We start from the raw sequence: 23,002 nt of genomic DNA on the forward strand, positions 1-23,002 counted from the left end.
CTGCATCATTCATGGGGGACGACATGTTTACTGTAACCTCTGTAAGGACAGTAATTCCAGTTACTAACCTTGGCCCCTGATGTCTGATATTAGGATCCCCAGGATGTTGTCCTCTGGGGAACTGGCCCTCATTAGGGAAAGGGCCACGCTGGTCCCCTGGGAAGGGTCCAGGGAACCTCATGGGTCCTTGCCCAGGGTAGGGTGGAGGGGGCCGACTGAATATCTCGCACTGCTGTCCGTGGCCCTCATGGGGCCAGGGTCGAGGGGTGCCAGGGGCCATGTTACCAGCGTTCTCCTGGCGGATGGCACTCCTCTGCTGCTGCTGCTTCAGGATCAGCTCTCGGATGCGTTGACGCTAAATAAAACACGAGTAGTCAGACCTCCAACTAGATAATTCATGCCTGAACTCTACTGAATATTTGTTTGAAAAATTAAAAGTGATAGAAATGTATAAGCTATTAATCACCATGGCTTCCAGCTTGCCAAGGGATAAAACATTTTATTTAAGTGAATACTGAAGCGGATGAAATTAATCTCTGAAAGATAATGCTTTAAATAAAGATAAGAGCAGTTAAAAACAAGTGTCAGTCCTCCTACCTGTCTGAGTCTCTCCTCACTGTCGGCCAGGGAGACACTCTGAACCTCAGAGGAGGTTCCAGGCATCTGGGAGGGTCTTTGCAGCTGTCCTCCAGGGTCCTGGCCTTGCTGCTCCTTCATCTCCAGTCTTTCTGCTGGCTGTGGACAGGGGGGGATGGGTGCCTGCTCATAAGGATCATGGACAGGCGTCTGGTTGGGACGTCTGGATGGTGACGGAGAGAATCCATCATCGGCCATCCCACCGTGATGCTTTGGTGTCTGTGACCCAGGGTGCGGGAAGGGAGCGTCTTGGGGCCTAACGCCTTGAGTGGAGAAAGGGTCCTGCTGGTTCCCCATGGGACCAGGCCTCTGCCCCTGCAGTCTGCCCAGCCCGTCAGGCCCCATCCCTGGCCGGGGGGTTCCTGGAGCTTGGGCGTACGGGTCACTCAGCATCGGCCTGGGGGTCTGGGAGAACATGTCACCACTCATAGGCCTGGGGGTTCCAGGTTGGCTAGCATAGGGATCCATGGGGGCTAGCCTCTGGCTGCCTGGGGACTTGGAGAACCTCTCTCCCATGGGGGGCCGAGGGGTACCAGGTTGCTGGGCGTAGGGGTCCATGGAGTGCCCGGGGGACATCCTCTGACCAGGTGCTTGGGGGTGTGGGTGAGGGAACTGGTTCATGCCAGGGCCAGGAGTGTTGGGCTGCTGGGAGTAAGGGTCCGAAGACTGACCGTAGTTGTCGTGTGGGCGAGGGGTTCCTGGAGGTCGAGCGTAGCTGGACTCAAAGAACGGTCTGTTTCCAGGAAGTTGGCAACTGGGGTCATTCATGGGTCGAGTGGTACCTGACATCTGAGCATAGGGGTCTGAAGAGGGTCTTGGGTTTCCAGGGGGCTGGGTGAAGGGGTCATATGTGAAGTGGTCGGGCCTTGGGGTAGAGGGAGCATGAGCGTAAGGGTTTCTGTTAGGTAACTGTGCTATTGGGCCGGGCTGGGGGAAGGGGTGGCCCAGGGGATGGTGCTGGGCCATCCTGGGTGGACTGGTGAAACTGTCGTGGGGTCGTGGAGTAAGAGAGGCCTGAGAGTAGGGGTCTCCCTGCTGAGAGAATCTGTCTGACAGGTGTCCCATTGGTCTGTTGAAGGGGTCCTGGGCCTGGGGCGGAGGCATGGGGGTCTTGAATAGAGACTGAGGCACTGAGCCCTGCTCGTTGCTTCCCGGGATGGGAGCTAACAGAGGTCTAGAGTAAGGGTCTGACAGGATCATCCTGTTTTGAGCCATCCGTTGGTAGGCCTCTTGGCGGATCATGGGTCTGGAGTAAGGGTCTCCCCGCACTGGAGAGCCCATCGGGGGCCTCCCCTGAGGACCCTGGTTGACTCTGGGTGGGCCCATAGGCTTTAGGAAGGGGTCCATGTCCGCAGCAACAGGCCTGGGGGTGTCAGGGGGCTTGGCATAGGGATCCATCTCCCTACTCATGGAAGTGGGCGAACCAAAAGCCTCATGAGCGGGAGATGTGAGCCTCCCTCTGTCCTGCTGATCCATCAGAGAGGTGGGAGACTTGCCAGACTCCATGGACATTCTGCGGCTTGCGCCGGATCCTAGAGTTGGAGGCCTGGGGGTGCCCACCATCTTAGCGTAAGGGTCACAGGGAGAGGAGGGTCTGGAGCCGGAGGAGCCAGGGGAGAACACCTGGGGGGACTGGGGCTGAGAGGAACCCCCTGAGGGAGGGGGAGGAGGGGGCCGCAGAAACACGTCTTCGGGGGGCCCTGAGGTGGGCGTCCCTGTCAGTTGATGTCGGAGGAAGCCCTCTTTACCTCCGGTGCTGTGCTGCATGGGGGACATGCTGCCGTTGCTGCCGTGCTGGGAGGAAGGGCTCTGGTTGCTACTGTTGTTACCGTCTCCCTCCGACTGGCTGCCTGACTGCTGTTGCTGCTGCTGCAGCTGCTCGTTCTTCACCTGCTCCAGCTTCTGGGTGGCTTCGATCTTGGCTTGCTGCCTGCTTTTCTGTCTCATTTGCTGTCGTAAGAACAGGATGAAAAGGCAAAACATGTTCAGTTTATTCAATAGTGACTTCACAAGCAATGCATGTTTGCTTTGCAGCCTAAATTACAAAGACAAAAAAGAGACTATTTGACTAATGTATTTTTTGGGGGGGGCCTTCCTAAACTGCATCTCACCTGGTTGCATCTCACACACACTAACCTGCCTGCAGGCCACACTACTACAGGCCACATTACTACTACCTCACTTCTCTGAATACAATCTTACCTGTCTAAACTTCCACTCTTGCTCATGCTCTGACTCTTTGGGTTTCAAAGGGTCCTTAAAGAGCAAGTCTGTGTCTAGAGGTATGTTGGGGTCAAACACCTCGTCGGGGAGTTGCAGTGAGACGGGAGGCTGCTGGGACAGGGGAATCTGCTGCGACTGCTGCCTCTTCAGACTCTCGTTGGACATCTGGACCTTGTTGATGCGCAGAGCAGCCCGGTTGTCCCTTGCTTTTTGCTGCGGAGAAAAATCAGTCGCAGACAAATACACACACACATAATAAATAATTTCAGCTGGTGCCATAGAAACCTTTGGAGACGATTACGAATAGTTTTTTCTTTTCTTCCAGTCATTATTTGATCAAGTGCAGGTCATTAAAACATGGCCTCTGCCAGAAATGACAGGTTCTGTAGTGAGGTTAACACTGAAAACTGAGGTTCTTCTTGTTAAAGCGGCAATACGTAGTAGTCTGACTCATAAAATCAATACCACATCAAACTAAAGTTTAATTAAGGGAGACAGAGATATTACAATATCTTCACATTCTCACATGTTCAATGCATGTCTGTCTACTGGGGACAATAAGTAATTTAAGAAGAATGAAATGCATCTTACCACATATGGGGCCCTGTCTTGAGAACTTGCTTTCCTCCATAGCTTTGCAATCTGTTTGACTCTTGTAGACCAGTCTGTAGAGTGCCGAAGGAAGATAATTTTTTTATATGACTAAAACAGACTGCAGCTCAAAAAGGACATCTGATTACATCTTCCACTGTAATTTAAGTCATGATAACTGCTGGATATGCACAGAGGTGTAACTGGGAAACACACACACACACCTGGGAACTCATCCTTAAGGCTGGGGAAGTTGACGTTGGTGTAAAGGACAGGGGCTACAGTTGCTAGCTCCCCCAGCGTCTCCTCCTTCTCCCACTTCAGTGTGCTCCTCTGGGCGTTGGACATGGCCTCTGCCTCACCCCCCTCAGGCCCAGGCCCAGGAGGAGGGGTGAGGCCTGGGCCTCCATGGACAAGAACAGGAGCCCCCTGCCACGGACTCACCGCCTCTCTGGCCATCTGATTAAACGTCCTGTCCCTGCAGGAAGGACACAAGTACAGGGATTTGAGTGATATACAAAAAAACATGTAGTCATCATTATCATTGTTTTGTAGACAACTAGAGCTCCCTACGGTAACTACAGTCACTAACAAAGTTTGCAATTTGATTTGGTTAAACCGAGTAGTTTGTATGGAGATGACTTAACGTTCAATACAGTTTGTCAGATCATTATGTGCTTTCCACAGCAAGGTAAGATTTGCAGTTAGTACCTTGGATTGTCAGTAAAAGGCATGCGGTGGAGGGGAGAGAAATTGTCTGGGATACAGGGTCCTGCTCCGGGATTGGACGGATTCAGAGGGAATCGTTGGTTAGGTCCCATCAGCCCGTTCATCATTGGCATCCGTGGAAACATGGCATTCCCTGTATGAAAAAACAGGATTATATCAAAGGGACTGCATTACTGTAGGAAAACAATGCTCGTGTGATGAGCAACCTCTTCTGAAACATGAAGACTTGCATTGGCGCTCTGAACTAATGCCTAGGCTTTAGCTCATCGGGCTAACAGTATTGAGGAACACAGAAAATAAGGAAATCAGTCTATTTAAATAAATGACACCCTAAACAATGGATTTCACATGACTGGGCAGGGTTGCAGCCATGGGCCTTGGAGGGCATAGGCCCACCCACTGGTGAGCCAGCCCCCCGACCCCCCTCCTCTCAGACAGTCCAGGTGAAGAAGCCGGATGTGGAAGTCCTGGACTAGCGTCACTACACGTGGTCTGTGGTTGGACATACTGACCAAATTCTCTAAAACAACATTGGAGGCAGCTTATGGTAGAGAAATTAACATTCAATTCTCTGGCAAAAGCTTTGAGGAACATTCCTGCAGTCAGCATGCCAATTGCACGCTCCCTCAAAAGTTAAGGCATCTGTAGCAGTGTGTTGTGTGATAAAACCGCACATTTTATAGTGTCCTTTTATTATCCCCAGCACAAGGTGAACCTGTGTAATGATCATGCTGTTTAATCAACTTGTTGATATGCCACACCTGTCAGGTGGATGGATTATCTTGGCAAAGGAGAAATGCTCACTAACAGGGATGTAAACAAATTAGTGCACAACCATCTGCCTCCTGTGTCTGCATCTGGGTCTCGCCTTGTGCCTTGATACTATACTCCTGTTGTAAAGAGAAGCAATGTGCTAATATTAGGAAAGTTGAGAAATAAATATAGTAGGCCTAGCTAGGGCTGGGCGATATGGCAAATCAATTATCACAATATTTATATATTTTTACATTCGATAACGATAATTATCACGATATTAATCAAATAATGTTTAAAAGGTGCATATCTGCTTCAGACTCAAGAATGCCTAATGGCTGAACAAACCACTAGGCAGGTAGCCTGGGCCAGTAACCGAAAGGTTGCTAGATCGAATCCCCGAGCTGACAAGGTAAAACTCTGTCGTTCTACCCCTGAACAAGGCAGTTAACCCACTGTTTCCCAATAGGCCGTCATTGTAAATAAGTTGTTCTTAACAGACTTGCCTAGTTAAATAAAGGTTACATTTTCTTTTTATTATGTGAGTTACACATAAAATTATACTTTAAGGAAAATTGTTCCATGTTTGTGGCCAGGGAGCATGTACCTGGCGTCAATTAAATTGATAAGCCTCTTGAAACCTTCCTTTTCGACTGTGCTAATTGTTAGCATGTCCTTAGCAATGCAATGCATAATAGCATTTGTGATGTCTTTGTCTTTTCGATGTTTGCTTGTAGGGCATAAACGCTGTCAGTGTTGACTGCTTCGGGCAAACATCCCTAGATTGGCTGGTGCTTGAGGGGCGTTTATCAATACCGTGGCGCAAACTCAAACTTCCTGCATTTTCCAAAGAGTGATTTTGCTTCAGATGTTGAAAAAGGTTTATTGTATTACCAGACTTCGTAGCCACCTGTCTACGGCACAATTTGCACCGAACATTGCTCTGCTCTTTGTCGGACTTCAAAAAGCCAAACCACATCCAAATTACTGAAACAGTTGAACCCTTTTTATCAATAATTTCTGCTCCTTCTCCATGGCTATCACTGCCACTGTTTTCGCCTACATCACACATTTTCCGTGGTTAATAGTGGCTACTCCATCACTCGAGGTGCTAAGTGGTTTTTAGTAGGAGTATACCTCTCCACGTGCATATGGTCACTTCTCCCCGCGTTCCTGCTGCGTCAGAGGTGAAATGGACTGCTGTACCTAATTATTCCATATCGACATTATTGAAAATTATCGAAAATGAATCTAAGCGTTTTTATATCGTTATTGAGGGAAGTAATTACCTCGATAATTATTGATATATCGCCCAGCCCTAGGCCTAACCTATAGAAAGCTGATGGGATCCTTCTCTTTTTAAGAGGCCATCAAAACTGTGTTCTTGCATAGCCTATATAAATGTTGTGCAACATGAGCTCATGGGCTCTCATGAAGTGTTTGATTGGATTTTCGATTACATTTACATTGATGTCAGAATGATTAGAGGAAAAATAGAGTGCAGAGTACCAGGCCATTAGCGACTGTCAGTTAGCAAGTTTTGTAGGCTACTAATGAACATCAGCGGTATCAGAGCACAGTTTTGGAGAATTCGTGGTCACGTGGCATTTGACTGCGGTCATGACTTGTGAATGCTGGTGTGGTAGTAATACGTCCCCGTAACAGCCCTAGTCTTATCAAAACGTCAGAGAAGAGCGAAATACTGCCAGTATCTGCTACAGGACCCTGATGAGAGTCGTACCTGCGTGAGGGTGTGCCAGGCTGGTTCCTGGTTCCCCAGGTGGGCCGTGGGGTTGAGGCATCTGTGGTGGATGGCTGGTGCTGGGGCTCAGGACGGCAGTGAAGAGGTCCTCCACGTCCTTCCCTTCCAGCTCTACAGGGCACAACAACATAGAGACAGTAGTTAACACTAATACAGACAGTAGAGTTAAAACTGATAGACAGACAATAGTAATGTTCAGTTATGTATAACACTGGTTCTCTGAATGAGGGAAACGATATACAGTGATAAGAAAAACGTAATAACCAACCTGGTATTTTGTATAGTTTGCTGAGAATCGATTCTGATGCCAGAAGAAAAAGAAAGGACACAGATGATTCATCTGATCAGAGTTATACCAAGCAGTGAATTGAATATGAAGGGGCTAAAATACAGACGTGTTGACCACCAGGTGTTGAACCTACCGTCAGCCATCTCCAGCTCTGGGCTGAAGATCCCGTCCAGATGTTCATCTGGGAGCGTACGGGGAGTCCGGCGGCCAGACTGAGAATGGGCGCGCGCTGGGGAGCGGTCTGTCAAGGGCCCAATGTCCAGACCAGCTGAGAAAGCACACACAGAGACACACGAGCAAAAATACACATCAAAAACTATGCATGGTACACTCACTTCAAAGCTAGACGCAATCAGAACTTTATCTGGCTAATAAGCTTTGCGACTCATTTGAATAACAGGGGGATATCTACATTGTGTGCAAATTAAATTAAGATAATCAGCAACGGTGCAAGCTTAGCAGAATTACTCATGATGACTATCTTTTGAGTTGAATCTTTAAATCTACTATACATCTACACGCATCTAATCTACTCTCATTATTATATTACTGAGAAAGAACCAAGGATGCAGAATTTTATTGGCCTCAGTGGAGTTGCTAAGAACCTATTCTTCACCAATCACCGAACAGGGACGAGAGAGACGGAGACATTCGCTGTCACCACAAATTGGAAGGCCACTCACCAAGGCCTCTCACTCCCTCTAAATAATCTGCCTCTAAATTGCTATTTTTCTGTCCTTGACCATTTGTTTCGGTGACAATTTGAATCAGTTTAGCGTTTCTGTCAGTTAGACTTGAATTTGTACTTCACAAACAGAACCGTAACCAAACAAAGGATTGGAAAACCTTTTGTGTGAGAGGCCATTGTAGACCAGGTGAAATGTAGAGTGAGAGGGTCAGAGAGCACACGCGCACACAGTAACTCAAAGAGAATGTACTATTGCTATTAAGGCCATGGAGCCCTTACCAAAAGGAGGAGGTGAGGAGTCGACCTGGAAAGGGCAAAAATCAAGACCTGCAGGAATGGAACCGAAACCAAGACACAAGATGAGTGAATAGAACAGAATACTGGAGACAGAGCAAGCAAATCAAACTGGAAATAAATGCATAAAACACACTTGAAACAATGACAAATAAAGATAAAACTAAAAAAAGGAATAAAATAATTTGGAAAAGTATGTGACAAATATGTGCTGAATAAAAATGTATTTGAGGTAAGGATAAATTGGTGAGAATTTATCCCATTTTGAAAAATCAGACAGCAAGACATCCCAGGCTGGCAGTAAACTCTCCCCACTATGACAGCCTCAGAGATGTATATATCAACGATGTCACTCTTGCTGCGGGTGATTCCCTGATCCACCTCTATGCAGACGAAACCATTCTGTATACATCTGGCCCTTCTTTGGACACTGTCCAAAGAGCTTCAATGCCATACAACACTCATTCCGTGGCCTCCAACTGCTCTTAAACACTAGCAAAACAAAATGCATGCTTTCAACCGTTCGCTGCCCGCACCCGCCCGCCCGACTAGCATCACTACTCTGGACGGTTCTGACCTAGAATACGTGGATAACTACAAATACCTAGGTGTCTGGCTAGACTGTAAACTCTCCTTCCAGACTCATATTAAACATCTCCAATCCAAAATCAAATCTAGAATCGTCTTTCTATTTTGCAACAAAGCCTCCTTCACTCACGCCGCCAAACTTACCCTCGTAAAACTGACTATCCTACCGATCCTCGACTTCGGCGATGTCATCTACAAAATAGCTTCCAATACTCTACTTACCAAATTGGATGTAGTCTATCACAGTGCCATCCGTTTTGTCACCAAAGCCTCTTATACCACCCACCATTGCACCCTGTATGCTCTAGTCGGCTGGCCCTCGCTACATATGCGTCGCCAGACCCACTGGCTCCAGGTCATCTATAAGTCTATGCTAGGTAAAGCGCTGCCTTATCTCAGCTCACTGGTCACGATAACAACACCCACCCGTAGCACGCGCTCCAGCAGGTATATCTCACTGGTCATCCCCAAAGCCAACACCTCATTTGGCCGCCTTTCCTGCCAGTTCTCTGCTGCCAATGACTGGAACGAATTGCAAAAATCGCTGAAGCTGGAGACTTACATTTCCCTCACTAACTTTAAACATCAGCTATCTGAGCAGCTTACCGATCGCTGCAGCTGTACATAGTTCATCTGTAAATAGCCCACCCAATCTACCTACCTCATCCCCATATTGTTTTATTTACTTTGCTGCTCTTTTGCACACCAGTATCACTACTTACACACCATCATCTGCTCATCTATCACTCCAGTGTTAAATTGCTAAATTGTAATTACTCCGCTACTATGGCCTATTTATTGCCTTACCCCCTCATGCCATTTGCACACACTGTATATAGACTCTTTTTTTCTATTGTGTTATTGACTGTACGCTTGTTTATTCCATGTGTAACTCTGTGTTGTTGTTTCTGTCGCATCGCTTTGCTTTATCTTGGCCAGGTCGCAGTTCTAAATGAGAACTTGTTCTCAACTAGCTTACCTGGTTAAATAAAGGTGAAATAACATTTAAAAAATAAAAAGATCAGTGACATACCAGAGTCACCAGTCTGTTTCCCCAGCATCCTCAGGAGGTCTGCATCCGTGTTGAGAACCTCAGACAGATCCACTAGAGGTTCCTCAGAGGGCTCTGTGGATGAGAAGACATGCAGACATGACAGTCAGAAACCATGGCATGGATCAATGGACAAGTGTGTGGTGTGTGCGTGCGTCTGTGCCTCCATCTGCATCTGTGTAGTACATACGTGATCCTGGTGGTCCGTCTGGTCTGGACGAGGCTGAGGCGGCACTGAGCAGGGGATCTGAGGATGGGTCCAGGATGCTGGTGGTGGGATGCTTCCTGTCCCCCTGGGGCCCGGTTCCAGCTCGGCCCTCCTCTAGCAGCCCAGACTCCACCGCTTGCTGCCTGCTCTGCTTGCTCTTATCCAGCAGGTCCTTACCGAAGAACGCCTCCTAGAAAGGCACACAACACGGGTCACTTCTCCATAGACCCACCATATTTCAGGATAACTGTCAACCTTTATCTCCCACCTCCCCATGGGACTTTCATCAACAAGCACAGTGACATGATCCATCCCTTCAAATACTTCATATATATATATAGATATTTATTTTACTAGCGTCAGTGGACTCTCTCCCTCTCTACCGGTGTAGATAGATCCATATCCATCTCCCCATCAGCAACGTCTTATCTCGCAGAGGACAGACATCACGTGACTGCTGCAGCCTCCCACTATGCTGGGACATTAAAAGCCTAGCTAACCAACTCAATAATTAATCCAATGTGCTCTGTGTTGGGAGTCGGGATCCTTTATGTTTTCCTCGGTCTCTGTGCCCTCCTGCTGTTGAGTACAGACCAGTAGTGACAGATGCCCATGGCTTAATGCACCTCCTCACATCTCATCTGTTCTGGCCAACACAAGGTGACACAGGGCTCTGGGTTTGAGACGAGAGAGAGCAGGAGTGCGAGCAAGCAAGAGAGAGAGAGCGAGGTAGTCTAGCGTTCATATGTTGAACCCCCAAAACAAAAGGATGATCAGAGTAGAGGATTTTAGCTATCCTCTAAGGACAAGTCCTGGCAGCCTTCCCTCCCACTTTACGAGAGCACACAAACGGGGCTTCTGCCATCTCCAATGGTCTATCTTTAAGTGGTTGTCAGGCAGAATGCTGAGTATTCTCAGGCCTCTCATTGGGGGAGGTAAAACTACATTTTATGAAGATGCAATATGACGTTCCAGGCTATCAGTGTGCTCCTGCATCTATGAATGGTTGCCTCATAAAGAAAGTGGTTGACATTTAGGTTGGCAGCTTATTCTGACAACTACTTATCTGCATATGGAGGTCCTTAACGTGTTTTTTTGTTGTTGCAGCAGGACGATCTCTACTCCAAACACTGTGCCTGGCACCAAGTGGTGCTTTTGCCTAATTGTACCCTTACAACTATGCCAGGGAATCATGGCTAAATATATTCCCTCAGTTATAACAAAAACTAACTGACAGATCTTCCAAATCCCATAAACCCTGAGACAAATGTCAGCCGAAACGTACTGTTCCTTCAGAAAGTATTCACACCCCTTTAATTTTACCACATTTTGTTGTTACAGCCTACATTTTCTATTGATTAAATTAAGATTGATCTACACACAATACCCCATAATGTCAAAGTGGTATTATATGGAGTCAATAAGTATGTAACCCCTTTGTTATGTATGGCAAGCCTAAATATGTTCAGGATTTAAAACGTGCTTAACAAATCGCATAAATTGCATGGACTAATTCTGTGTTCAATAATAGTTTAATAAGATTTTTTTTATGGACAACCTCATCTCTGTATCCCACACATACAATTATCTGTAAGGTCCCTCAATCGATTAGTGAATTTTAAGTACATATTCAACAACAAAGACCAAGTAGGTTTTTCAATGCCTTGCACGTATTGGTAGATGGGTAAAAATAAAATAGCAGACATTGAATATCCCTTAGAGCATGGTGAAGTTACGGTAATAATTACACTTTGGATGGTGTATCAATACACCCAGTCACTACACAGATACTCAGTTGACGTAGAGAAAGGAAACGATTTCACCATGAGGCCAATGGTGATTGGTTGTTTTTTTCTTAGTATTATCTTTTACGAAACCTATTGTGTTATATTCTCCTACATTCCTTTCACATTTCCCCAAACTTCAAAGTGTTTCCTTTCAAATGGTACCAAGAATATGCATATCCTTGCTTCAGGGCCAGGTTACAGGCAGTTAGATTTAGATATGTCATTTTAGAGGAAAATTGAAAAAAAGGTGCGGATCCTTTAGTAATACTGTGGTAAAGAAATTAACACTTTATATTCAGGACAAAAAGTTATGTTTTGGGCAAATCCAACCACTCAGGGATTTCACTACATGGCCAATGGTGATTTTAAAACAGTTAGAGTTTTATGGTTGTGATATGAGAAGACTGAGGATGGTTCAATAACATAAAGGTAAAAAAAAAATATAAAGAAATGTGTAGTTACTTCACAATGCTAACCTAAATGACAGAGTGAAAAGAAGGAAAACTGTCCAAAGCATACATCCTGCTTGCAACAAGCAGTGGTTTAAAGTACTTAAGTAGTACTTTAAAGCATTTTTTCTTAAGTAGTTTTTTGGACAGTTTTTTTTTCTGTACTTCACTATTTCTATTTTTGACAATTTTTACTTTACTACATTCCTAAAGAAAATTCTGTACTTTTTATACCATACATTTTCCCCTGACACCCAAAAGTATTTGTTACATTTTGAATGTTTAGCAGCATAGAAAATGGCCCAATTCAAGAGACCATCCCTGGTCATCCCTATTGCCTCTTATCTGGCGGACTCACTAAACACAAATGTTTGTTTTTAAAATGTCTGAGTATTGGTGTGACCCTGGCTACCCGTATAAAAAAATATAAAAAAATTGCGCCGTCTGGTTTGCTTAATATAAGGAATTTTAAATTATTAGTAATTACTTTTGATACTTAAGTATATTTTGTCAACTATATTTACTTTTGATACTTAAGTATATGTAAAACCAAATACTTTTAGACTTTTACTCAAGTAGTATTTTACTGGGTGACTCACTTTTACTTGAGTCATTTTCTATTTAAGGTATCTTTACTTTTACTCAAGTATGAAAATTGAGTACTTTTTCCACCACTGGCAACAAGGCACTTAAGTAATACTGTGGTAAAGAAATTCACTTTTTGACCTGAATATAAAGTGTTGTGTTGTTGGATTTGCCCAAAACATATCACAGAGTACCACTCTTCGTATTTTCAAGAATGGTGGTGGCTGCATAATGTTATGGGTGTGCTTGTCATCGGCAAGGACAAGTGAGTTTTTTCGGATAAAAGAAAACGGAATACAGCTACACGCACAGGCAAAATCCAGAGAAAAACCTGGTTCAGTCTGCTTTCCAACAGACACTGGGAGACAAATTCACCTTTGAGCAGGACAATAACCTAAAACACTAAACCAAATATACACTGGACTTGCTTACCAAGACAACATTGAATGTTCCTGAGTGGTCTATTTACAGTTTTGACTTCAATTGGCTTGAAAATGTATGGCAAGACCTGAAAACGGCTCTCCGGAAATGATCAAAAACCAACTTGACAGAGCTTGAAGAATTAAAAGAAGAATAAATGGGCAACTATTGTACAATACAGGTGTGCAAAGCTCTTAGAGACTTACCTAAAAAAGACTCACAGCTGTAATCGCTGCCAAAGGTGCTTATAAGTTTTGACTCAGGGGTGAAAATACTTATGTAAATGAGATCTGTATTTCATTTTCAATAAATGTGCAAACATTTCTAAATACATGTTTTCACTTTTGTCATTATAGATTTAATCCATTATGAATTCAGGCTGTAACACAAAATGTGAAACAAGTCAAGAGGTACGAATACTTTGAAGGCACTGTAGATGTGGGACCGACCTGCAGGTAGGTGGGAAAGGCCTCCTCTAGCTTGGTTTTCTTCTTCCTATATCGTTTCTTGATCTTCTCTGGGATATCTGGCCCAGGTGGCGTCTCATCCACAGGGTTATCAGGCAGCATCTCTCCCCAGCCTGCAGTGGGCACCGAAGAGTAGGTCAGAACCTGATCCTTTCAAATATAGAATCTGCATATGCATGCTTGGTCATTTTATTCGACAACTTATTTTCACGAGGAAGAAATAGGATATTCAGACAAAAGCAATTGATCACGCATCGGTAGATGTGTGGGAACTCACCCTCCTCTTTTCCTGTGGGGGGTTCAGAGACCGAGCCAGACGAATCCTTCCTGCTCAGGGATCGTTTGGCCTTGCCTGGGCCCTGGCCTGGACGGCTCCGCTGGCGCACCATGAAGCCACCGATGCCTGAGGAGGAGATGAACCAACAATGAACCAACACATAGCCACGGTAAGATTGCCGGTTCCAAGAAAGCAAAGTATCCAAATTGTCATAAAATATAACTTGTATTAGATCTGTTTTATTAGGAAATGACTGTTGGGAGGACAGAGAACACATGGGGTTTTATCTTGGTGTTTCCATAGAGCACACCTCAATGCTTTCACGAGAGAGAAACATCTTCAACCTAGATTATTATTTTTTTTAAATGTAAACTTTATTTAACTAGGCAAATCAGTTGAGAACACATTGTTATTTACAATGACGGCTTACACCGGCCAAACCCGGACGACGCTGGGCCAATTGTGCGCCGCCCTATGGAACTCCCAATCACGGCCGGTTGTGATACAGCCTGGATTCGAACCAGGGTGTCTGTAGTGACGCCTCTAGCACTGAGATATAGTGCCTTAGACCGCGGCGCCACTCGGGAGCCTGAGAAAACACCATTTATAACCCCCAGAATAAGCCCTCTTTCTTTCTTTCCTTCTGAGGCCTTGTCTTGTCATCCCTGAGCTTGGCTGGCTGTGTGTTGAGGGCTATAGCTAGCTACAGCGCTGGGCACGTACTGCACCATTTCAAGCTCCAGAGGAGCTGTCTCCTCCAATCAGGTGCCCTACCCGGCCGGTATGGCTTCCTCTTCCTCTTTTTGCTGCCGTCTGCCCCCTTGGACTCATCTTCTGCTGGCTCTCGCTCTGGGCTCGAGTCCGACTTCCCCTCGCAGTCCAGAGAGAGGTCCGCATCTGTGAGTGGGGGAGAGAGAGGAATGGGAGGGACAGAGAGAGAGAAGGTGAGACACAGACACAGACACAGAAAGAGAGAAACAGAAAGAGCGAGAGCGCGACAAAGAGAGAAGGTGAGAGCGACACAGCGAGAGCGAGAGACACAGAGCGAGCGCGCGAGTGCGACACAGAGCGAGCGCGACACAGAGCGAGCGCGACACAGAGCGAGCGCGACACAGAGCGAGAGCGGCGAGAGAGCGACACAGAGCGACACAGAGCGAGAGAGCGACACAGAGCGAGAGAGCGCGACACAGAGCGAGAGAGCGCGACACAGAGCGAGAGAGCGCGACACAGAGCGAGAGAGCGCGACACAGAGCGAGAGAGCGCGACACAGAGCGAGAGAGCGCGACACAGAGCGAGAGAGCGCGACACAGAGCGAGAGAGCGCGACACAGAGCGAGAGAGCGCGACACAGAGCGAGAGAGCGCGACACAGAGCGAGAGAGCGCGACACAGAGCGAGAGAGCGCGACACAGAGCGAGAGCGCGACACAGAGCGAGAGCGCGACACAGAGCGAGAGCGCGACACAGAGCGAGAGAGCGACACAGAGCGGCGAGAGAGCGACACAGAGCGGCGAGAGAGCGACACAGAGCGGCGAGAGAGCGACACAGAGCGGCGAGAGAGCGACACAGAGCGGCGAGAGAGCGACACAGAGCGGCGAGAGAGCGACACAGAGCGGCGAGAGAGCGACACAGAGCGAGAGAGCGCGACACAGAGCGAGAGAGCGCGACACAGAGCGAGAGAGCGCGACACAGAGCGAGAGAGCGCGACACAGAGCGAGAGCGCGACACAGAGCGAGAGCGCGACACAGAGCGAGAGCGCGACACAGAGCGAGAGCGCGACACAGAGCGGCGAGAGAGCGACACAGAGCGAGAGCGCGACACAGAGCGGCGAGAGAGCGACACAGAGCGGCGAGAGAGCGACACAGAGCGGCGAGAGAGCGACACAGAGCGGCGAGAGAGCGACACAGAGCGGCGAGAGAGCGACACAGAGCGGCGAGAGAGCGACACAGAGCGGCGAGAGAGCGACACAGAGCGGCGAGAGAGCGACACAGAGCGGCGAGAGAGCGACACAGAGCGGCGAGAGAGCGACACAGAGCGGCGAGAGAGCGACACAGAGCGGCGAGAGAGCGACACAGAGCGGCGAGAGAGCGACACAGAGCGGCGAGAGAGCGACACAGAGCGGCGAGAGAGCGACACAGAGCGGCGAGAGAGCGACACAGAGCGGCGAGAGAGCGACACAGAGCGGCGAGAGAGCGACACAGAGCGGCGAGAGAGCGACACAGAGCGGCGAGAGAGCGACACAGAGCGGCGAGAGAGCGACACAGAGCGGCGAGAGAGCGACACAGAGCGGCGAGAGAGCGACAGAGCGAGAGAGCGGCACAGAGCGAGAGAGCGACAGAGCGACACAGAGCGAGAGAGCGAGAGAGCGACACAGAGCGAGAGAGCGACACAGAGCGAGAGAGCGACACAGAGCGAGAGAGCGACACAGAGCGAGAGAGCGACAGAGCGAGAGAGCGACAGAGCGAGAGAGCGACAGAGCGAGAGAGCGACACAGAGCGAGAGAGCGACACAGAGCGAGAGAGCGACACAGAGCGAGAGAGCGACACAGAGCGAGAGAGCGACACAGAGCGAGAGAGCGACACAGAGCGAGAGCGCGACACAGAGCGAGAGCGCGACACAGAGCGAGAGCGCGACACAGAGCGAGAGCGCGACACAGAACGAGAGCGCGACACAGAACGAGAGCGCGACACAGAGCGAGAGCGCGACACAGAGCGGCGAGAGAGCGACACAGAGCGGCGAGAGAGCGACAGAGCGAGAGAGCGACACAGAGCGGCGAGAGAGCGACAGAGCGAGAGAGCGACACAGAGCGAGAGAGCGACAGAGCGACACAGAGCGAGAGAGCGACACAGAGCGAGAGAGCGACACAGAGCGAGAGAGCGACACAGAGCGAGAGAGCGACACAGAGCGAGAGAGCGACACAGAGCGAGAGAGCGACACAGAGCGACACAGAGCGACACAGAGCGAGAGCGCGACACAGAGCGAGAGCGCGACACAGAGCGAGAGCGCGACACAGAGCGAGAGCGCGACACAGAGCGAGAGCGCGAGACAGAGCGAGAGCGCGAGACAGAGCGCGACAGAGCGAGAGCGCGACAGAGCGAGAGCGCGACACAGAGCGAGAGCGCGACACAGAGCGAGAGCGCGACACAGAGCGAGAGCGCGACACAGAGCGAGAGCGCGACACAGAGCGAGAGCGCGACACAGAGCGAGAGCGCGACACAGAGCGAGAGCGCGACACAGAGCGAGAGCGCGACACAGAGCGAGAGCGCGACACAGAGCGAGAGCGCGACACAGAGCGAGAGCGCGACACAGAGCGAGAGCGCGACACAGAGCGAGAGCGCGACACAGAGCGAGAGCGCGACACAGAGCGCGAGAGCGACACAGAGCGCGAGAGCGACACAGAGCGAGAGCGCGACACAGAGCGCGACACAGAGCGCGAGAGCGACACAGAGCGAGAGCGCGAGAGCGACACAGAGCGAGAGCGCGAGAGCGACACAGAGCGAGAGCGCGAGAGCGACACAGAGCGAGAGCGCGAGAGCGACACAGAGCGAGAGCGCGAGAGCGACACAGAGCGAGAGCGCGAGAGCGACACAGAGCGAGAGCGCGAGAGCGACACAGAGCGAGAGCGCGAGAGCGACACAGAGCGAGAGCGCGAGAGCGACACAGAGCGAGAGCGCGAGAGCGACACAGAGCGAGAGCGACACAGAGCGAGAGCGACACAGAGCGAGAGCGACACAGAGCGAGAGCGACACAGAGCGAGAGCGACACAGAGCGAGAGCGCGACACAGAGCGAGAGCGCGACACAGAGCGAGAGCGCGACACAGAGCGAGAGCGCGACACAGAGCGAGAGCGCGACACAGAGCGTGAGAGCGCGACACAGAGCGTGAGAGCGCGACACAGAGCGTGAGAGCGCGACACAGAGCGTGAGCGCGACACAGAGCGAGAGCGCGACACAGAGCGAGAGCGCGACACAGAGCGAGAGCGCGAGACAGAGCGAGAGCGCGAGACAGAGCGCGAGCGCGACAGAGCGAGAGCGCGAGCGCGACACAGAGCGAGAGCGCGAGAGCGACACAGAGCGAGAGCGCGAGAGCGCGACACAGAGCGAGAGCGCGACACAGAGCGAGAGCGCGACACAGAGCGAGAGCGCGACACAGAGCGAGAGCGCGACACAGAGCGAGAGCGCGACACAGAGCGAGAGCGCGACACAGAGCGAGAGCGCGACACAGAGCGAGAGCGCGACACAGAGCGAGAGCGCGACACAGAGCGAGAGCGCGACACAGAGCGAGAGCGCGACACAGAGCGAGAGCGCGACACAGAGCGAGAGCGCGACACAGAGCGAGAGCGCGACACAGAGCGAGAGCGCGACACAGAGCGAGAGCGCGACACAGAGCGAGACACAGAGCGAGAGCGCGACACAGAGCGAGAGACAGAGCGAGAGCGCGACACAGAGCGAGAGACAGAGCGAGAGCGCGACACAGAGCGAGAGACAGAGCGAGAGCGCGACACAGAGCGAGAGCGACACAGCGCGATACAGAGCGAGAGCGACACAGCGCGATACAGAGCGAGAGCGCGACACAGAGCGAGAGCGCGACACAGAGCGAGAGCGCGACACAGAGCGAGAGCGCGACACAGAGCGAGAGCGCGACACAGAGCGAGAGCGCGACACAGAGCGAGAGCGCGACACAGAGCGAGAGACAGAGCGAGAGCGCGACACAGAGCGAGAGCGACACAGCGCGATACAGAGCGAGAGCGACACAGCGCGATACAGAGCGAGAGCGACACAGAGCGTGAGAGCGCGACACAGAGCGTGAGAGCGCGACACAGAGCGTGAGAGCGCGACACAGAGCGAGAGCGCGACACAGAGCGAGAGCGCGACACAGAGCGAGAGCGCGACACAGAGCGAGAGCGCGACACAGAGCGAGAGCGCGACACAGAGCGAGAGCGCGACACAGAGCGAGAGCGCGACACAGAGCGAGAGCGCGACACAGAGCGAGAGCGCGACACAGAGCGAGAGCGCGACACAGAGCGAGAGCGCGACACAGAGCGAGAGCGCGACACAGAGCGAGAGCGCGACACAGAGCGCGAGCGCGACACAGAGCGCGAGACAGAGCGCGAGCGCGACACAGAGCGCGAGCGCGACAGAGCGAGAGCGCGAGAGCGACACAGAGCGAGAGCGCGAGCGCGACACAGAGCGAGAGCGCGAGCGCGACACAGAGCGAGAGCGCGACACAGCGAGAGCGCGACACAGAGCGAGAGCGCGACACAGAGCGAGAGCGCGACACAGAGCGAGAGCGCGACACAGCGCGAGAGCGCGACACAGCGCGTGAGAGCGCGACACAGAGCGTGAGAGCGCGACACAGAGCGTGAGAGCGCGACACAGAGCGTGAGAGCGCGACACAGAGCGAGAGCGCGACACAGAGCGAGAGCGCGACAGAGCGAGAGCGCGACACAGAGCGAGAGACAGAGCGCGAGCGCGACACAGAGCGCGAGCGCGACAGAGCGAGAGCGCGAGAGCGACAGAGCGAGAGCGCGAGAGCGACACAGAGCGAGAGCGCGAGAGCGACACAGAGCGAGAGCGCGAGAGCGACACAGAGCGAGAGCGCGAGCGCGACACAGAGCGAGAGCGCGACACAGAGCGAGAGCGCGACACAGAGCGAGAGCGCGACACAGAGCGAGAGCGCGACACAGAGCGAGAGCGCGACACAGAGCGAGAGCGCGACACAGAGCGAGAGCGCGACACAGAGCGAGAGCGCGACACAGAGCGAGAGCGACACAGCGCGATACAGAGCGAGAGCGACACAGAGCGTGAGAGCGCGACACAGAGCGTGAGAGCGCGACACAGAGCGTGAGAGCGCGACACAGAGCGAGAGCGCGACACAGAGCGCGAGACAGAGCGCGAGCGCGACACAGAGCGCGAGCGCGAGAGCGACACAGAGCGAGAGCGCGAGAGCGACACAGAGCGAGAGCGCGAGAGCGACACAGAGCGAGAGCGCGAGCGCGACACAGAGCGAGAGCGCGAGCGCGACACAGAGCGAGAGCGCGACAGAGCGAGAGCGCGACACAGAGCGAGAGCGACACAGAGCGAGAGCGACACAGAGCGAGAGCGACACAGAGCGAGAGCGACAGAGCGAGAGCGACAGAGCGAGAGCGATACAGAGCGATACAGAGCGAGAGCGACAGAGCGTGAGAGCGCGCCACAGAGAGAGAGAGAGAGCGCGCCACAGAGAGAGAGAGAGAGCGCGCCACAGAGAGAGAGAGAGAGCGCGCCACAGAGAGAGAGAGAGAGCGCGCCACAGAGAGAGCGCGAGAGCGACACAGAGCGAGAGCGCGAGAGCGACACAGAGCGAGAGCGCGAGAGCGACACAGAGCGAGAGCGCGAGAGCGACACAGAGCGAGAGCGCGAGAGCGACACAGAGCGAGAGCGCGAGAGCGACACAGAGCGAGAGCGCGAGAGCGACACAGAGCGAGAGCGCGAGAGCGACACAGAGCGAGAGCGCGAGAGCGACACAGAGCGAGAGCGCGAGAGCGACACAGCGCGAGAGCGACACAGAGCGAGAGCGACACAGAGCGAGAGCGACACAGAGCGAGAGCGACACAGAGCGAGAGCGCGACACAGAGCGAGAGCGCGACACAGAGCGAGAGCGCGACACAGAGCGAGAGCGCGACACAGAGCGAGAGCGCGACACAGAGCGAGAGCGCGACACAGAGCGTGAGAGCGCGACACAGAGCGTGAGAGCGCGACACAGAGCGTGAGAGCGCGACACAGAGCGTGAGCGCGACACAGAGCGAGAGCGCGACACAGAGCGAGAGCGCGACACAGAGCGAGAGCGCGAGACAGAGCGAGAGCGCGAGACAGAGCGCGAGCGCGACAGAGCGAGAGCGCGAGCGCGACACAGAGCGAGAGCGCGAGAGCGACACAGAGCGAGAGCGCGAGAGCGACACAGAGCGAGAGCGCGAGAGCGACACAGAGCGAGAGCGCGAGAGCGACACAGAGCGAGAGCGCGAGAGCGACACAGAGCGAGAGCGCGAGAGCGACACAGAGCGAGAGCGCGAGAGCGCGACACAGAGCGAGAGCGCGACACAGAGCGAGAGCGCGACACAGAGCGAGAGCGCGACACAGAGCGAGAGCGCGACGCGACACAGAGCGAGAGCGCGACACAGAGCGAGAGCGCGACACAGAGCGAGAGCGCGACACAGAGCGAGAGCGCGACACAGAGCGAGAGCGCGACACAGAGCGAGAGCGCGACACAGAGCGAGAGCGCGACACAGAGCGAGAGCGCGACACAGAGCGAGAGCGCGACACAGAGCGAGAGCGCGACACAGAGCGAGAGCGCGACACAGAGCGAGAGCGCGACACAGAGCGAGAGCGCGACACAGAGCGAGACACAGAGCGAGAGCGCGACACAGAGCGAGAGACAGAGCGAGAGCGCGACACAGAGCGAGAGACAGAGCGAGAGCGCGACACAGAGCGAGAGACAGAGCGAGAGCGCGACACAGAGCGAGAGCGACACAGCGCGATACAGAGCGAGAGCGACACAGCGCGATACAGAGCGAGAGCGCGACACAGAGCGAGAGCGCGACACAGAGCGAGAGCGCGACACAGAGCGAGAGCGCGACACAGAGCGAGAGCGCGACACAGAGCGAGAGCGCGACACAGAGCGAGAGACAGAGCGAGAGCGCGACACAGAGCGAGAGCGACACAGCGCGATACAGAGCGAGAGCGACACAGCGCGATACAGAGCGAGAGCGACACAGAGCGTGAGAGCGCGACACAGAGCGTGAGAGCGCGACACAGAGCGTGAGAGCGCGACACAGAGCGTGAGAGCGCGACACAGAGCGTGAGAGCGCGACACAGAGCGAGAGCGCGACACAGAGCGAGAGCGCGACACAGAGCGAGAGCGCGACACAGAGCGAGAGCGCGACACAGAGCGAGAGCGCGACACAGAGCGAGAGCGCGACACAGAGCGAGAGCGCGACACAGAGCGAGAGCGCGACACAGAGCGAGAGCGCGACACAGAGCGAGAGCGCGACACAGAGCGAGAGCGCGACACAGAGCGAGAGCGCGACACAGAGCGCGAGACAGAGCGCGAGCGCGACACAGAGCGCGAGCGCGACAGAGCGAGAGCGCGAGAGCGACACAGAGCGAGAGCGCGAGCGCGACACAGAGCGAGAGCGCGAGCGCGACACAGAGCGAGAGCGCGACACAGAGCGAGAGCGCGACACAGAGCGAGAGCGCGACACAGAGCGAGAGCGCGACACAGAGCGAGAGCGCGACACAGCGCGAGAGCGCGACACAGCGCGAGAGCGCGACACAGAGCGTGAGAGCGCGACACAGAGCGTGAGAGCGCGACACAGAGCGTGAGAGCGCGACACAGAGCGAGAGCGCGACACAGAGCGAGAGCGCGACAGAGCGAGAGCGCGACACAGAGCGAGAGCGCGACACAGAGCGCGAGCGCGACACAGAGCGCGAGACAGAGCGCGAGCGCGACACAGAGCGCGAGCGCGACAGAGCGAGAGCGCGAGAGCGACAGAGCGAGAGCGCGAGAGCGACACAGAGCGAGAGCGCGAGAGCGACACAGAGCGAGAGCGCGAGCGCGACACAGAGCGAGAGCGCGACACAGAGCGAGAGCGCGACACAGAGCGAGAGCGCGACACAGAGCGAGAGCGCGACACAGAGCGAGAGCGCGACACAGAGCGAGAGCGCGACACAGAGCGAGAGCGACACAGCGCGATACAGAGCGAGAGCGACACAGAGCGTGAGAGCGCGACACAGAGCGTGAGAGCGCGACACAGAGCGTGAGAGCGCGACACAGAGCGAGAGCGCGACACAGAGCGAGAGCGCGACACAGAGCGCGAGACAGAGCGCGAGCGCGACACAGAGCGCGAGCGCGAGAGCGACACAGAGCGAGAGCGCGAGAGCGACACAGAGCGAGAGCGCGAGCGCGACACAGAGCGAGAGCGCGAGCGCGACACAGAGCGAGAGCGCGACAGAGCGAGAGCGCGACACAGAGCGAGAGCGACACAGAGCGAGAGCGACACAGAGCGAGAGCGACACAGAGCGAGAGCGACAGAGCGAGAGCGACAGAGCGAGAGCGATACAGAGCGATACAGAGCGAGAGCGACAGAGCGTGAGAGCGCGCCACAGAGAGAGAGAGAGAGCGCGCCACAGAGAGAGAGAGAGAGCGCGCCACAGAGAGAGAGAGAGAGCGCG

At 53.0% G+C, this 23,002-nt stretch overlaps 1 protein-coding gene across 1 annotated transcript in view; it reads right to left on the minus strand.

The window, feature by feature from the left end:
* The window catches only part of LOC120019822 (histone-lysine N-methyltransferase 2C-like), a 129,689-nt gene that overhangs the window by 42,961 nt on the left and 63,726 nt on the right, over positions 1–23,002 (minus strand). The window contains exons 22-34 of the mRNA XM_038963235.1: positions 14,572–14,694; positions 13,798–13,923; positions 13,503–13,633; positions 9,795–10,002; positions 9,587–9,679; positions 7,117–7,251; positions 6,674–6,805; positions 4,162–4,312; positions 3,675–3,928; positions 3,451–3,524; positions 2,839–3,072; positions 598–2,586; positions 69–355 (exon numbers count right to left, since the gene is read on the minus strand). Coding sequence (XP_038819163.1) covers positions 69–355; positions 598–2,586; positions 2,839–3,072; positions 3,451–3,524; positions 3,675–3,928; positions 4,162–4,312; positions 6,674–6,805; positions 7,117–7,251; positions 9,587–9,679; positions 9,795–10,002; positions 13,503–13,633; positions 13,798–13,923; positions 14,572–14,694 — 3,937 coding nt within the window. The remainder of the gene's footprint in view (positions 1–68; positions 356–597; positions 2,587–2,838; positions 3,073–3,450; positions 3,525–3,674; positions 3,929–4,161; positions 4,313–6,673; positions 6,806–7,116; positions 7,252–9,586; positions 9,680–9,794; positions 10,003–13,502; positions 13,634–13,797; positions 13,924–14,571; positions 14,695–23,002) is intronic.

Source organism: Salvelinus namaycush, chromosome 25 (assembly GCF_016432855.1).
Source record: "Salvelinus namaycush isolate Seneca chromosome 25, SaNama_1.0, whole genome shotgun sequence".
NCBI classification, from domain to species: domain Eukaryota; kingdom Metazoa; phylum Chordata; class Actinopteri; order Salmoniformes; family Salmonidae; genus Salvelinus; species Salvelinus namaycush.